The sequence below is a fragment of the Myotis yumanensis genome, unplaced genomic scaffold (assembly GCF_028538775.1).
Source record: "Myotis yumanensis isolate MYYU_CA2020_CCGP unplaced genomic scaffold, mMyoYum1.0.hap1 SCAF_11, whole genome shotgun sequence".
Lineage (NCBI taxonomy): Eukaryota > Metazoa > Chordata > Mammalia > Chiroptera > Vespertilionidae > Myotis > Myotis yumanensis.
Window position 1 is genome coordinate 68,597,090 of NW_027223762.1, and position 15,695 is coordinate 68,612,784.

General features: G+C 50.8%; 1 protein-coding gene across 2 annotated transcripts in view; it reads right to left on the reverse strand.

Moving 5' to 3' along the window:
• Window positions 1-15,695, reverse strand: part of FHL2 (four and a half LIM domains 2) — a 72,739-nt gene that overhangs the window by 29,225 nt on the left and 27,819 nt on the right. The window contains exons 1-2 of one of the 2 annotated variants that reach the window (XM_070429848.1): window positions 14,321-14,425; window positions 4,325-4,501 (exon numbers count right to left, since the gene is read on the reverse strand). In XM_070429848.1, coding sequence (XP_070285949.1) covers window positions 4,325-4,477 — 153 coding nt within the window. In that variant the 5' untranslated portion in view covers window positions 4,478-4,501; window positions 14,321-14,425. Of the gene's footprint in view, window positions 1-4,324; window positions 4,502-14,320; window positions 14,426-15,695 lie in introns of those variants that run through there. The other variant, XM_070429846.1, reaches the window with a different exon arrangement.

Here is a 15,695-nt window from a genome sequence, read left to right on the forward strand (position 1 = left end):
AAAATACCAACAGCATATTTCACAAATTTAGAACAAACTCTCCAAAAATGTATATGGAATCAAAAAAGACCTCCAATAGCCACAGCAATCTTGAGAAAGAAGAACCAAATTGGAGGAATCACAATAATACAAAGCCACAGTAATCAAAACAGCCTGGTACTGGCACAAGAACAGGCATATAGATCAGAAATCGACCCAAGCCATTCGCTCAATTAATATTTGACAAAGGAGGCAAGAATACACAATGGAGTCAAGACAGTCTCTTTAATAAATGGTGCTGGAAAAATCGGACAGATACATGCAAAAAAGTGAAACTAGACCACTAACTTACACCATACGGAAGAATAAACTCAAAATGGATAAGATTTAAATGTAAGTCATCAAACCATAAAAATCCTAGAAGAAACCATAGACAGAAAAATATCAGACATCTCTCGTAGCAACAGGTTTACAGATACATCTCCTTGGGCAAAGGAAAATAGGAGACTAAACAAATGGGACTACATAAAATAAAAAGCTTCTGCAGAGCAAAAGAAACCACAAACAAAACAACAAGAAAGCCCACTGCATGGGAGAACATATTTGGCAATGATACATCTGATAAAGGTTAAGGAACTCATACAACTTAACAACAGGAAGACAAACAATCCAATTAAAAAATGGTCAAAGGACCTAAAAGGACACTTCGCCAAAGGGACATACAGAAGGCCAAGAGACATATGAAAATATTCTCAAAGTCACTGATCATCATAGAAATGCAAATTAAAACGACCATGAGGTATCACCTCACACCTGTCAGAATGGCTACCATCAACAAATCATCAAATGACAAGTGCTGGCCAAGATGTGGAGAAAAGGGAATCCTCATGCACTGCTGGTGGGAATGTAGACTGGTGCAACCATTATGGAAAACAGTATGGAGTTTCCTCAAAAAATTAAAAATGGAACTCCCATTTGACCCTGTGATCCCACTTCCAGGAGTATATCCTAAAATACCCAAAACACCAATTAGAAAGAATATATGCACCCCTATGTTCACAGCAACACAATTTACAATAGCTAAGATCTGGAAACAGCCCAAGTGCCCATCAGTAGATAAGTGGATAAAGAAGCTGTGGTACATTTACACCATGGAATACTATGCAGCAGTAAAAAAGAAGGATCTCTTACCCTTTGAGAGGGCATGGAGGGACCTGGAAAGTGTTATGCTAAGTGAAATAAGCCAGTCAGAGAAAGGCAAGTATCACATGAACTCATCCATGTATGGAATATAATCAACAAAATAAACTGATGAACAAAATAGATCCAGAGACATGGAAGCATAGAACAAACTGTGGAACCTCAGAGGGTAGGTGGGTGGGAAGAGATCAAAGAACTTGTATCCATATATGCATAACCCATGGACACAGACAATAGGGTGGGGAAGGCCTGGGGCAGGCGATGGGGGTGGGCTAGAAGGGGTCAATGAGGAAAAAAGGGGCACATATGTAATACTTTCAACAAAAAAGATTTAATTAAAATAAATAAAAGTAAAAGGCAGTCAGTACCACAAGATTAGCCTAATTCCCACAAACCCCCATCCTTCAGAGGGTGCACATGAGGCTCGAGTGCCTGTGCGATTCTAAGAGAATGGCCCCAGATCTGCCCACTCAGTTGCTCTCTATGAAGTAACAAACATTCTTTGCTACCATTGCTTCCTCCACAAAGTCAACCATATCATTATTTCTGAGTCAAGAAAACTGTTCCAAATATTCAAAAGCACCAAATGGCAAAATCTAACTTCAAGTCAACATCTCTTTTTCTTCCAACATGTGGAAAGTCACATGGCGTAACGCCACGAACAGTAATCTGGGTTGAAAAGTTCAGCATGATTTACTCTTGACTTTGCAGCAGTCATATTGATTTTGGCCCCATTCGGAGGATTCTTGTGTTTGCTCATAAAGTATGTGCTAAAGAATAAGGAGGTTTCAGGGTCTTTCCACTAAATCATATTAGAGAAATAGTAATTTATTTCCATTTATTTATTTATTTATAATACACCTGTATATATAAAAGCCTAATACACAAATTGTCCCTGCGGGAGTTCAACTGGAAGACCGATTGCTCACTATGATGTGCTGATCACCAGGGGGCAGCGTGGAATGAAGGAAGGCCCCGGCCGACAGCTGGAAGGCCCCGATTGGCTCTGATTGCTGGCCAGGCCTAGGGACGTTACCCGTGCACGAATTTTGTGAAATAAATATATATATTTATTTCAGAGAGGGAGAGGGAGACAGATAGCAACATCAATGATGAGTGAGAATCATTGATTGGCTGACTCCTACATGCCCCCACTGGGGATTGAGACCACAATCAGGGCATGTGCCCTGACCAGGAGTCAAACTGTGACCTCCTGGTTCATAGGTCAACACTCAACCCAATGAGCTACACAGGCTTGTTTTGTTTTTACATTAGTCTCTGTTCAAGGATGAGTACCTCTAAATATCCAAAACGTTTCCTTTAAACTACAGTTGTTTTTTGTTAGAATAATAAGTTAACCTCGCAGCTACTTACGTCTTTTCCAGGTAAAGCTTTTATGAAATAATAATTTGTTTCTGCCAATTAGTTGTTCCTCAAACCAGACATCTCCACTGATGTTTTTATAATGAAAACTGAGGAAGAGAGAGGTGTGTGGAGGGAACACGTTACGGAAGAGCAGGGACGCTGTTGGCAGGAAACGGCAGTTTGGAGCTGACAGTGACGCCGGCTGCCATTCCCGGTGCTCAGGGCTCATGTCTACATACCCAAGCCCCCCAGGAAGTGGCACCCTGGTGTCACCTCCATTTGAGAAATGTGAAGACAGCACAGAGGGTTCAGGTCGTCAGCCCCAGTGCAGACAGCTGGCGAGCCAGCCAGGCTGGAGCGGGCAGTTCGGCATGCTCGGCCCAGGAAACGAACAGGGACTGAGGGCTGTGAGGCAGGGACACCCTCAGGAAAAGCTGGAGACGGTATTCAACTTGCAGACTCGCAATCAGCGAGGTGCTCACGGTGCCGGAAGGCCGAACCTATTGCAGGTTACGCAGGACCCCCTCTGAGCTTCCTGTCCGGAGCCCTGGCTGCCACTCCTGCTCTGACAGCAAAGCCACTTGCCGCATGGCCTGGAGTGGCCACTGCACACCCCCTGTCTCTGCTCAGGACAAAGGCCTCTTTCCGCACAAGATGGAAACGATCCCACAATTGTCACGACACCCCAGGCAGCAGGGACGGAGGGTGCAGCCCCCAGCTCACTGCCTGTTCTAGGACTGAGGTGGCAAAGCACAGACATGCAGGAACCGTGCACAGGATGGATTAGAACAGCCCATCTGTGCACAGCCTGGCTCGGCCAGTCAGCAATGAGGTACTGACATTTATAACAGCGGAGGAGGGTGACACAATCCCACAAGAGCACAAAGGAATGAGAGCAGGAAATGGGGACATGCCATAAGTTGCCTTAAAATCTGGGAATCCCTTTAGAGATTCCAAAGTGACCCCACTTTGTGCCCAATCGGTGGCTCTTGGGGACCATCATGGACAGCGCTGTGTGTGTTTCAGTGGTGGGCCTGCGGGGAAGAGGGCACTCTCAGACACAGCGGCCCCAGGGGGTCCTTCAGGGGCCACTGTGGACCGAAGACACGCTGAGCAGCGCAGGCCAGCGTTCCCAACACGCGACCCAGCCGGGCGGGCGGCACCCAGGGCCAGGGCCCTGGCTGAACCTGCTGCGCCCTCACAGCAGGAAAGCAGGGAATTCCCACACGTGTGCTTTTCCCCTGGAAAATAAAAGGGCAAATCCCAACCTTCTGCCAAGAGAGGGAAGAGCCCCTCCTATGCCAGTGCTTCCTGCTTTCCCGTGCCCGCTGCTGGCTCCCCGCTCCGGCTCCCCCGTGCACTTTCACCCGCAGATACGGGCTGAGCAGCACCTGCTCCCCGTGAGTCAGGGCCAAGCAAACATGAGTAAGTGCGTGGCCCTCAGGGAAGCTGCAGCAGCAGGAGCTGGGCTGGGTGTGAGATAAGGACATGGATACCGAAACCTGAGACGTGTATGTGGGACGTTCAGCACAAATGCCCGGGGAAAGCACTGTGCACGTGCTACGCAAGCAGGAGTGGGCAGAGACCGAACCAGCGGAGGGAAGAGGCTTGAAAAGACCCTGAAGGATCGACCTCGGAGTGATGGTGGGGGCTCCAAAGGATGGGATTTCACCAGGGGATGCAGATGGGGACTTCAGCACAACCATGCACACAGCCCACGGTTCCTGGGGAGCAGGGGTGGGGGGGGCAGGAGCTACAGGCACTGCTGGGGGCCGGGTACCTTGCAGTCGCAGCCTATGGGCTTCCCACACTCCTCGCACGTGCTGGCGTAGAGGGCCTCGAAGCAGGCCACGCAGTAGGGGCTCTCCTCCCTCAGGATGTACTTCTTGCCAAAGAGAGACTCTTCGCAATGGTGGCAGTCAAAGCGCTCCATTCTGACACCCGGCTCTTCCGCGGCCTACCGAACAGAAGAGGACACGCGTGTTACAGTGAGCGCCCTGCGAATGCCGTGTGCTGAGCCCCTGGCGGTGCGGCGGCCCTCAGGGTCACCTCTGGCCAACCGGTGGCTCCCTCCTCTGGTGAGTAACTAACTCAGCCTTGAAATGATCATAATTTTCAATACTTTTATTAAAAAAATTCATTGGAGGCAGTTTTGTATCGTTGACTGTGTCAGAAAAAGCCACCTCAGTTTTGGCTACGAGAGTTTGCCGACCCCTCAGGCATGTGCTTCAAATGTGTACCGATGTGTGACAGGGCCTGCGTCCTCCCTGCCTCCTGGCCCCCAAACAGAAAGGCAGGCACACCAACAAAGAGCTCACTCCTACGAAGTTTCCATGAGTTCCACGGGTTCCTGCATGTGAATAGTAAGAAACCGCAGCGGCACAGGTAGGGTCTGGAGTGGGTAAACCTGCGGTTAGAGGCCTATCAGAGAGCATTCATTACCCATGACCTGGACACTGCAAAGGGAAGCACCGACCCAGCACAGAAAAAGTGCCATACGGATGGAGATCCTCCTCCCACTGCCGGGTCGCCTGAGCACAGGGCTCGGAAGGCTGGCTTCCAGGAACGGGATTAGCACCGGGACTGCAGGCAAAGGCCTCTCCAGGCAATGCCTCCCAGTTTTCCAAAAGGAACAAGAATGCATCTCAGGCCAGTCACTGCGTTTTTCCAGGGTGAGCATGGAGTGTGCGTGAGCAGAGAGGAACGGGGGTGGGGGTGAGGAGGTGGTGGTGGGGGGGGGACAGGAGGTTTTCACCTCGCCTCCTCCTCGTGGGCCGTTCCGTACAGGTTAGAAGCTTCCAGAAATACCCAGTGTGGAGAGACACCTCCAAGGCATGGAAACACAGAGCTGATATTCTGCAGGAATATGTTCTCAAGTGGCAATATTTAATTTGTGAAAAGCAAAAAGTACAATAAATTGTTAAATATGTAGACTGGCTGTGTAATTCTGAGCAATGTTTCATGAATTCTAATTAAACTTGGTTCAATTTTCCGTCATTTCAAACCACTTAAGTGTGAAATTTCATAATAATACCCTAAGATGCAAATAAAATATTGTTGCCTGGTTTATAATAGCAGCAGATATGACAGTGTTTATTAATTTTGAACTCTTGTATATACAAGGTCTTGACAACTGTAAGCCAAGAAATGAACATGACTCAAGTATCCGGACTTGGTTATTTCCAGATTTATGGAACGGTTTTTTCCAAGAGTATTGAATGTGCAGCTGGACACATGTGGCAAGATCCAGCCTCCTGAACTGCTCTTCCTGGAGTTAAAGAAAACACTGTCTGGATGTTCCTGTGATAACATCACAAGATGAGGCTCTTAAGCATTTGAATTATTATTCTGTGACCCAACATATAAATATGCTTTGTTTTTGTTTTTACTAGCAAAAGTTTATTTAGAAAGTCACAGAGGTACAAGTGAGTCCGGGAAGAAGTGCGCCAGCTGGGCTGCGTGGGCCCAAGAAACAAGTTACAGAGGCAACAGAAGGGCCCTTGGAGCTTAGGAGAAGGAAAGCAGAGGTAATGTGCCTGGGAAAGAAAGGTGTGGGCGTGTGTGTGTGTGTGTGTGTGTGTGTGTGTGAGAGAGAGAGAGAGAGAGAGAGAGAGACACTGAATATACTTTGCACAGAAGCCATCACAGGCTGCAGGAGCTATGCTGGCAGAAGACCGGATGCTCTCCTGTAATTCCTCAGTTTTGAAAGTGGCTGTCATTTATTTCATCACGATTGAACACTGTCCTTCCAACACATGTATTTTTCCAATAAAGGCTGCCATTTATCTGTGGAACCAGAGGTTTATGCCCATTTTGTTCACACAAATATAAGAATAATGCCTTGAGAATCTGAAATAAAAATGAAAGGGAGGAGGAAACAGGGATATACTGAAATAAAAACGAAAGGAGACAGAACGACAAATCGTGGAATTTTAAAAGCTGCCAGCAACTCCCAAGATTTTCTAGTTTCATTTCATGGAGGAAAAACTGGAGCCCAGGAGTCTTTTTGTTGTTGTTAATCCTTACCGGAGGATAGTTTTCGAGAGATTGGAAAGGAGGGAAGCGGGGGTGGGGGGGTGGGGTGGGGGAGAGACAGAGAGAGAGATAAAAACATCGATTTGAGAGAGACACATCAATTGGTTGCCTCCTACACGTGCCCTGACCAGGGCCAGGGATCGAGCTTGCAACCCAAGCACGTGCCCTTGACTAGGAATCGAACCCATGACCCTTGGTTGTGTGGGCCAGTGCTCTAACCACTGAACAACACACTGGCCGGCCAGGAGTCTTAATGAAAAAGGATGATTCACATGAGTTTTCACATGAGCTAGCCATCTAAATTTGAAAAAACAAACTCCCAGTCTCAATGGCAAGGTGGTTGCATGTGGACTGGGACAAGCACAGGCCCTGCTGGCTTCACCGATAATCTCTCTAGAGCACCATGTTTATGTTCTCAGCTGGTGAAAGGGTGAACCTTCTTTCCTCTAAGGTAATGGCCATGACGCTCATACACCTGGCACCTGTTTGCTTACCTCCTCCCAGTGCACAAGGCCAGGACAGAAATAACTGCAGGGAGTCACTCTGAGCAAGAGGAGGGGGCTCCACGTCTGCTCAAAGCGTGACGCAGGCTCTCCCAAGGCAGCGTGTCATCACTGAGTCTGACTCCCAGCAGGAGGAGTGAGGCCTCGACCTGCTCAGAAGGCCCAACGGGGATGAGGCGCTTGGCCCAGGGGGTCGGGTCCCCTGTCTGTAGATTTTCGTCTCATGCTGATGGGTCTCTCTTGCTCCTGGCTTGTTATCTTCTCTAAGAAGTGACTATGATTTCAATGATTAGAAGAACACTTCAGCTTAAAGCGACAGGTTAGATGTAAGGTGAGCACCCATCATTAATTAGGAACAGGGCAGGACACACGTTATCTGAGAAGCCCTCTTCTGGACTTCCAGAGAATTCTATGAAGCACCAACCCTGAGAATCAAAAGTAAGTAGCCCATAAGCTAATGAAAAAACAAAGAGCTCCTCTGTCATAGTGTTTAAATCAGTTCTCCCTTCATCAAATGCTACCAAGTGGGATATGCTCTTGTGTATTTAAGTGACACTATCAATCCTAAGCTTCTTGTTCATAGGAAAAGTTTACCTACAGTCCTTCAGGAGAAGCCCCTGTCATTTTCCATTTTCAAATCCCATGAAGCACCTGAGTATTCATTCATTCAAGAAGCATCAGTTGAGCTGGAATTGGGTGGCAGAAGTGATGCAAAATGCTAGAGACACAAATGTGATTAAGACACAGGCCCTCCCTGAAGGACCTTCAGTCTAGGAAGGAAAACAGACATATGTCAGACTCTCGGGCTCCCGCCCAGGACAGGGCTGCCCTGTCATAGCCAGGGAGGAGCTGAGCTCCCCTCCTGGGACGGCAGGACGGCTTCCTGCAGGAGATGGTCCCTGTGCTGGGAACGGTGAGCAGCTGGCCCTGCAGACCAAGGGGCAGAGTGAGCAGAGGCAGGGAGACAAGCAACAGGGAAGGGTGGGTGGGCACCCCGGGAAGATGGGAGTGAGTGGTGCCACTTTAGGAACGGCAAAGATGAAGCGGAAAAGGTAGTCGAAGGCCTGGGACAGCAGGGCCCGTGGCCTTGGTCACGAACACGATGTGCCCGTGGGCAAGGGTTTAGCACGTGAGCTCCCCAAGCTTGCAGTGCGTGTGGAGGAGACACAGAGGGCCCACTGAGAGCGCACAGCGTGGTGGGGACAAGACTGAGGGCAACGACTCCACACATGTTCCCTGGGTGTCAGAGTCCACTGCTGACTTGTTTCTTCAATAAAAACAGGGCGTCTTGGTTCAATAAGGGCTGTTTCAACCTAACTGTGCATGATCGCTGACCCTCGCTGAAGCCCAGGACCCCTCTTGACAGGGTATATGTATATGCCTCCTGCCCATGACCTGCACACAGCAGTGCTGGCAGAGATGCGACAGCTGCAAGGAGCCACCCAAACCTAAGGTGTGGCTGCTGACGTGTTACTTCAGTGATGAGTCCAAAGTGCAGCGTCCTGGAGTTCCCATCCCTCCGAGGGATAAGTCATTCTCCGGTGTCATACCCCCGGGCTCTGAACAGCCAGGGCATGTGAAAAAGCTGGATCTTAGGCAACAGGCTTGGCTCCAGGCCACGCGAACTGCAGTGGGCAAGGCACGTCCCAGGCGCAGCTGGCAGGGCGGAGGCCCAGGGAGCGAGCGCTGTGATCTGCATCTCCCTCAGCCCCCCCCGCCCCCCCCCCCCCGCCCCCACCTCGTTCAGTCAGATGCAAGAATCAAGTTCAGAGAGCCATGGGGCAAAGATGCGCTGGGCTTACCTACTAAGAATAATTACGACTTAAAAGTCTACAGATTTTAGATGTGGGTAATTTTTATCTTCTCAGATTCAAAAACTATAAAACAAAGTTTGAGGGGGAAAGTGTCAGAACTAGGAAGAGAGAGGAGAAGCATGAAGAGAAGGGAGGAGGAGCACAGAAAGACGGTAAGGAAGGAGGGAGCAGTGGTGAGAAGAAGATGAAGGAGGAGAGGCGAGGACATGGGCAGCCAGACGGCGTCCACTTGTTTTGACCCGAAGGATTTCTTGAGCATCAGAGGAGAGGCCGGCATGGCGGACAGCCTCTGCCGGACATGCTGCCCCGGCCTCTGCTTCTCAGGAGCTCACCCCGTTCTTCCCACGCTGGCGACCCGCTGGGCCACCTTGACCTAACACAGCCAGATTTGCCTCCTTTCTGATTATCTCTCTATTTTTTTGTTAATCCTCACCCGAGGACACTTTTTCCCATTGATTTCTTAGAGAGAGTGGAAGGGAGAGAGAGAGACACATCGATGTGAGAGAGACACATCAACTGGTTGCCTCCCTCGTGCACCCTGACCAGAGCCAGGGATGAAACTGCAACTCAGGTACGTGCCCTTGATGGGGAATCCAACTCAGGACCCTTTGGTCCACGGGCCAAGGCTCTAACCCCTGAGAAAACCGGCCAGGGCTCCAATGATCTCTTTTTAAACTACCTACTTTGCTCTGACCCCAAAGATGCCCTTTCCCTTCTCCCCCTCCAAACCCAAGTGTCTTCTAGATCAACTGTGACTTAGGACAGTCCTCTAACACTCGGTTCCTAAAGAGAAGTCAGTCCTGACAAAGCCAGGGCCACCTTTAAAAACCACCAGGGTGCCAGCTAGGAAATGCCATCGCTTGTCAACAATAAACCAGAGCGTTGTAGAGAGAAAGAAAAAAAGATAAGAATATGCACAATAAAATGGCAATAATTACATACCTATCAATAATTGAATGTAAAAAACAAAATAAACAAGCAGAACAGAAACAGAACAGACTCTACTAGTAGATTCAGGAAACATTTTGATGGTTGCCAGATGGGAGGGGGTGTTGGGTGAAAAAGGTGAAGGGATTAAGAAGTATAAATTGGTAGTTACAGAATAGTCACAGGGATGTAAAATATAGCATAGGGAATATAGTCAATAAGGTTTTTTTTTTGTTTTTTTTTTAATATATTTTATTGATTTTTTACAGAGAAGAAGGGAGAGGGATAGAGAGTTAGAAACATCGATGAGAGAGATCAGATCGATCAGCTGCCTCCTGCACGCCCCCCACTGGGGATGTGCCCGCAACCAGGGTACATGCCCTTGACCGGAATCGAACCCAGGACCCTTGAGTCCGCAGGCTGACGCCCTATCCACTGAGCCAAACCGGTTCGGCAGTCAATAAGGTTTTGATAACTATGTATGGTGTCTGATGGGGGTGAGATTTATCAATAAGTTATATAATGTCCTTAGACACTGCATGACTATAAAGCAGGACACTTACTGCCAGCACTTTTCATTAATCTAGCTAACTCCTTCTTTTAAGTGAAAATTCTGGTGAAAGGGAGTGGGGAGGGGGCCAGTTCAAGAGATGTTGCTATTTTAAAAAATATAATAATGTACCTAGAATTCTCCTGAAACAGATTTTTAGATTATTGGTAAGCTGTAAGACTGACTGTGCCTACAGCAATAGGATATATTTATGGGTTAGTTGAACGACTCTGAACTGAGTACGTCTATGAACAGGGGTCAGGGATGTATCATGATTTGATATGTAAACTGGTAACTTTCAAAAACAAAACAAAAATCTGATTGGTCTCTGATAAAGAAATGTCTTGTGTGAGAGACAATGCTTGAATAAGGTAACTGCTGTCCTGCAAATACACTTTTAAATATGGAATACTGAAAAGAAATGGGGACATAATAAATGTCAAATTTCTGACCTTAAGTCCATAAATGCAAGAATTGATGTCCTCTGGACTTTTAAATTCAGTCAACAGGAATGTATGAGGTAACCACTATTTTCCACGCCCTGGCTTAGGTCCTGGGAAACTGAGATAAGACATACAATGTATGAAAGAGTTCCAGTCCAACGCTAGCCTAAAGAATTTAAATCACCTTCCAGATACTATCTTGTCAGTTAATCTCCAAACATGTCAGTTCAGTCGATGCTAGACAAGCATAATTATGCAGCTAGAATGGCGGGTTGCCTCAGGCTCATAAATCATCTCAGTGCTGGGGGTGAGGAGGGATCCACCCTACAGCTCTACCACTGCCTTCCTGGGAACATGGGAGCAAGTTATTTACACGTTCATTCTCTCTCGCCAAAAACCTAACCCTAACCCTGACCCTAACCCTAACCCAGTCTCTAAAAGGCAGTTTGTTGTTTATGCTCTGTGGTCTGCCTGGCCTTCCACCTGCTATGACCCCCAAATGGCCTTTTCCTTTGGTGACCTCAACTTTCATGAAAGCCTGGCCTTGGCCTCTTCATTCTCCCAGCCCCGCCACCTCACGGTGCTTGTTCAGCACACCACTGAACACGGGTCCTGTCAGATCGCTCACACGTGTCCCGCTACTCTGTGCATGGGGTGGCTGTCTTATTTTCTAGAAGTGGTATCATCACAGACAGATCTTCTCTTTTTTTTGACTGAAAACCTAAATATTTACAGACTTCAAGGATGCCTTTGGACATGAATTTTATTTACCTGTAGAAACAGGGCAGCTGCTCCTTTTATTGGCATAGACTTCACCTGCCTCACTTCATACCATAAGCCAAGAGGAGATCTTTAAGTCACAGACTACATCGGGCAGTAAAGAATGAGGACGAGTGTGATGACATGTGATGTCTAAGTTCAGGCCAGGTGTGAGAGTTCCCCTCAGAACTGGACTCACGACAGAGACCAAATGCTGCCCCGAACCCCTCATTAGATCGCCAAGAGGACACCATAGTTTACAGCAAAGGGAAAATCAAGACCAGCAGTAGCAAAGGCATGACGGAATCTTGAAAAACAAGATGAAGAGTTGGTGGGAGACTTTTTAAACAAGTTACTGGGGAGCTATAATAGTCGGGGTTCTCCAGAGAAACAGAACGAATAGGAGAGTGACTATACAGGAGTGTGAAGCCCGAGAATAAGGAACCAATGGTGCGAGTTCTCCTTCAAAGCTCAAGGCCCGAGGGGAGCGGATGCTTAGTCCAAGGCCGGAGCCGGAAAGGACACAGCCCGGCGAGGCAGTCAGGCAGGTGGAGCTCCCTCTTGCTGGGCCTTCATGTTATATTCAGGTCTTCGGCTGATTGGACGAGGCCCACCCACAAGGAGAAGGGCAATCTGCTTATTCAGTCTCCTGACTCAAATGCTAATCGAATCCAGAAACACCCTCACAGACACACCCAGAAATAACATGTGTGTCCCGGCAACCCATGGCCCAGTCAAGCTGACATAAAATCAATTGCCACAGGGGCTAAAGTCCAAACCCATAATTCAGTACAACAGAGCCAATTCATCGACCGCCCCCCCCCGCCCCCCCCCCCCCCCAAAAAAAAATCACAGGGCCAGTATGGTCTTTTGGGAGAGCAGGCTCGGAGGCGCTTGAGAAGAGTCCATGCATTTTGTTCAAGGTGGTCATCTTGAGAAAGTGGCCTCTCAGTATAATTCCATCTGATAAACGCGCTTCGGAAAATTCTCCTAATGAAACGACACAGGAAGTATCCGAGATCCCTGTGTTCACCCAAGCGTGGCATCTGAGTCAGAGAAATTTTCCTACTCCAGCCCCCTGGCCGACGAACAGGCAGCCTGAGCTCGGAGGGAGGCTGGGGAACCGACCCTGGTGCCGGCAGGAATCGAACCCAGGCCTCCCGAGGCCCCGTCTCATTCTTTTCCATATTCCACTGGGCATTTCTGTCTGCCAGTTAGAGTTCTTTCCGTTCTGGAAGTGAGTTCACAAGCAATCTTGGGTCAAAGTATGCAACCTCAATGCATATCCAGGTGTGCCCTATGCTTAGTGGTTAGACCTCCAGATCTTGAGTTATGCTATCTGGGCTCAGGTCTCAGGACCACGGGCATTTACGAGTGGGAAACCTTAACCAAGTCACTGTAACCTCTCTGTGCTTCCGTTTATCTGTAAAAACAAACATAACATCAAATACGAACACACTGCTCAGGACGGGCAGGCTCGAAAACAACCCTGCAAACAAGACACTGTCTATCTGTTTCCAGTTGAGGAAACTGAGGCACTGACTAAATCTAAAGACAAGGTGGAAACCGTTCTATATAAATACACAGTAAAATGTCCTTCATCGACTTTGGTTTCATGGAAGTTTAATTGTTCCACCAGAGTCCCAGTGCGCCTAAGACTTGCCTCGGCTGTTTCTTGGTCTCTATCCCCTTCAGGACAGAAAAGCCTCCTTCTAACGCGTTACTTCAAAACCAGGTAAACTGAGGCAGTGCCAAAGGAGCGGAGGCTTTGCCTTGTGTCTGAACATGGATCTCCTGATTGTCAGCCCACACGGCGGTGATCCCGCAGGATCGGTGCAGGCGCCCCTTCGCCCACCCGGCTCCCCTTCACGGGAACCCAGGGTGGATCTGAGAGGAAACGGGTTGTTCATTTAAGAGGAAACGGCGTTTACCTCTCTGTCGGCAATTCCAGGTAAGCTAGGATGTCACAGAGGCGCACCGTAAGATGAGAGGTTCTTTTCTTTTAAAATGGCCGATTTTGATAACCCAGGGGTTTAGTTTTTCAGTTTCTGCACAAGTTAGTGCGTGAGGCCACATGCAAGCTCCGCTTCTTTCTACTGAAGGCGGAGGTTCAGACACCCGCACAGACAGATGCGGGCAGAGTCGAGGCCTCCGGGTCGAGAGCCGGCCACCTCTCCACCTGGGACCCGCCCGTGGGTGGCGCAGCCCCTGCTCTCCACCCAGCGGAGACCTATCTGACCTGGACTCGGACTGCGGTTCTCCGTCCGAGGATGGGGCGGGGGCGGGTCCCCCAGCCTGCAGTACCTCCAAGGCCCCCCACCCCACGGATCAGCCTCCTTCTCGCCCACTCTCCCCCACCGCTCGGCTCCCCATCCCCAGTCTCCCCCACCGCTCGGCTCCCCATCCCCAGTCTCCCCCACCGCTCGGCTCCCCGTCCCCGGTCTCCCCCACCGCTCGACTCCCCGTCCCCGGTCTCCCGCACCGCTTGGCGCCCCCGCGTCCCGATCGCCCCCACGGCTCGGCTCCCGGTCTCTCGGGTTTCTCCCGCGGCCCGGCTCCCTTGTCCTCGGGTCTCCCCCACGCTGGGCGCCCCTCTCCGGGTCTCCCCCACGCTGGGCGCCCCTCTCCGGGTCTCCCCCACGCTGGGCGCCCCTCTCCGGGTCTCCCCAATGGCTTGGCTTCCCTGCCCCCAGCCGTGCGGCTGGAGCCCGTCTCCCTCCGGGTGGCCGGGAGGGCGGCACTCACCGCGGGCGGCAGGCGCTCCGGGACGGGACGGGACGGTACGGGACGGGACGGGACGGGGCGGGTGGGAGTCCGGCGTGGCTGCTCGAAGTGGCTGCTCCGCGGCTCCGCTGCCTGGCGACTGGAGCGCAGCCTTCCGCCCGGCGAACCCCGGTGTCATTTGACCATATAAGGAGGCGACGCACGCCTCCCCGGCGCCAGGAGCGGCTGGCGCGCAGCAGCGGGTGCGGGGGCGCGGGGCGAGCACCCTCGGCCTCCCGGGGCCGCACCAGCGCGCGGACCCCACTTGGTTCGCTGTTCCTTCCTCCCCTGGGTGCGTGGCGCACGGGTGACGTGGAGCTTCGTCCTGAGCGTTAGCTCGCGGGGGTAGTTTGGTGGAGGGCCCCGGGCCAGCGCTGGGGCGACCTGGGACCCGGGGCGGGGGGGTGGTAGGGATCTGCGGGGTTCCCCCACCCAGAGGCAGCCCCAGCCCAGAGGGCGCAGCGAGAGGCGGGGGTGGTGGAACGGCCACTTCTCTGGTCTTTGAGGGCACGAGGCATGCGCCAGAGAGGCATTTGCAAGGTGGGCTTTTTGTCCGCCTCGCCCCGCAGACCCGACTCTGTCAGGAAATGAACCCAGAAAATGGCCCAAACGAATGAATAATGCCAAGTCCTTTGTTCTGCTGGAGAGGGGACAGAAGGTCCCAGCCCAGCACTGCAGGGGCGACGGCCTGTTGAGAGGTTCTGTGCTCTGACCCTCTCTGGGCGAGGAAACAAAAGTCATGTGGAGAGAAGGCCTCCCGCACTCGAAGCCCGGGCCTCTGCATGGAGCACAGGCGCGGGGACAGGGCCACCAGGCACCCTGCGGAGAGGGCGCAGGTGGACGCTAGGCCTGGGGAAGGGAGCGGCGCATCCGGAGAGAGACTTTGTTCTTGAGGAGGTGGTCGGGCTGCAGCGCAGGCAGCGGTGGAGGACGGGCTGGAAGGAAGGCACAGCAGAAAGGCTGGGGCAGCCGTGTTTGTGTTTAACACGCAGTGGGCCACAGAGAAGGGAGAGCGATTGCATTGCTTTCTCCTGGTTGACGCTCAATGTCTGGAGATATTTCAGACTCCCACCCCCAGCACACACACACACACACACACACACACACACACACACACACAGAGTCTCCATCATGCAACACGCAACTCATTGCTCCCACTTACTGGACACTAGTTCTATGCGGCACCTTACTTGACCCTCAGCCCTTTGAGGCCAGGGATGTTATGGTGAAGACCATATCCGAGACGGGCGCACTGCCTCCCGGACAGTAATGATGCCGCTGAGATTTGAATGGGAGTCTGTCAGATGGCAGAGCCATGCAAGTATCTTTCCGGATATGAAATGCCCCTCCTCCCACG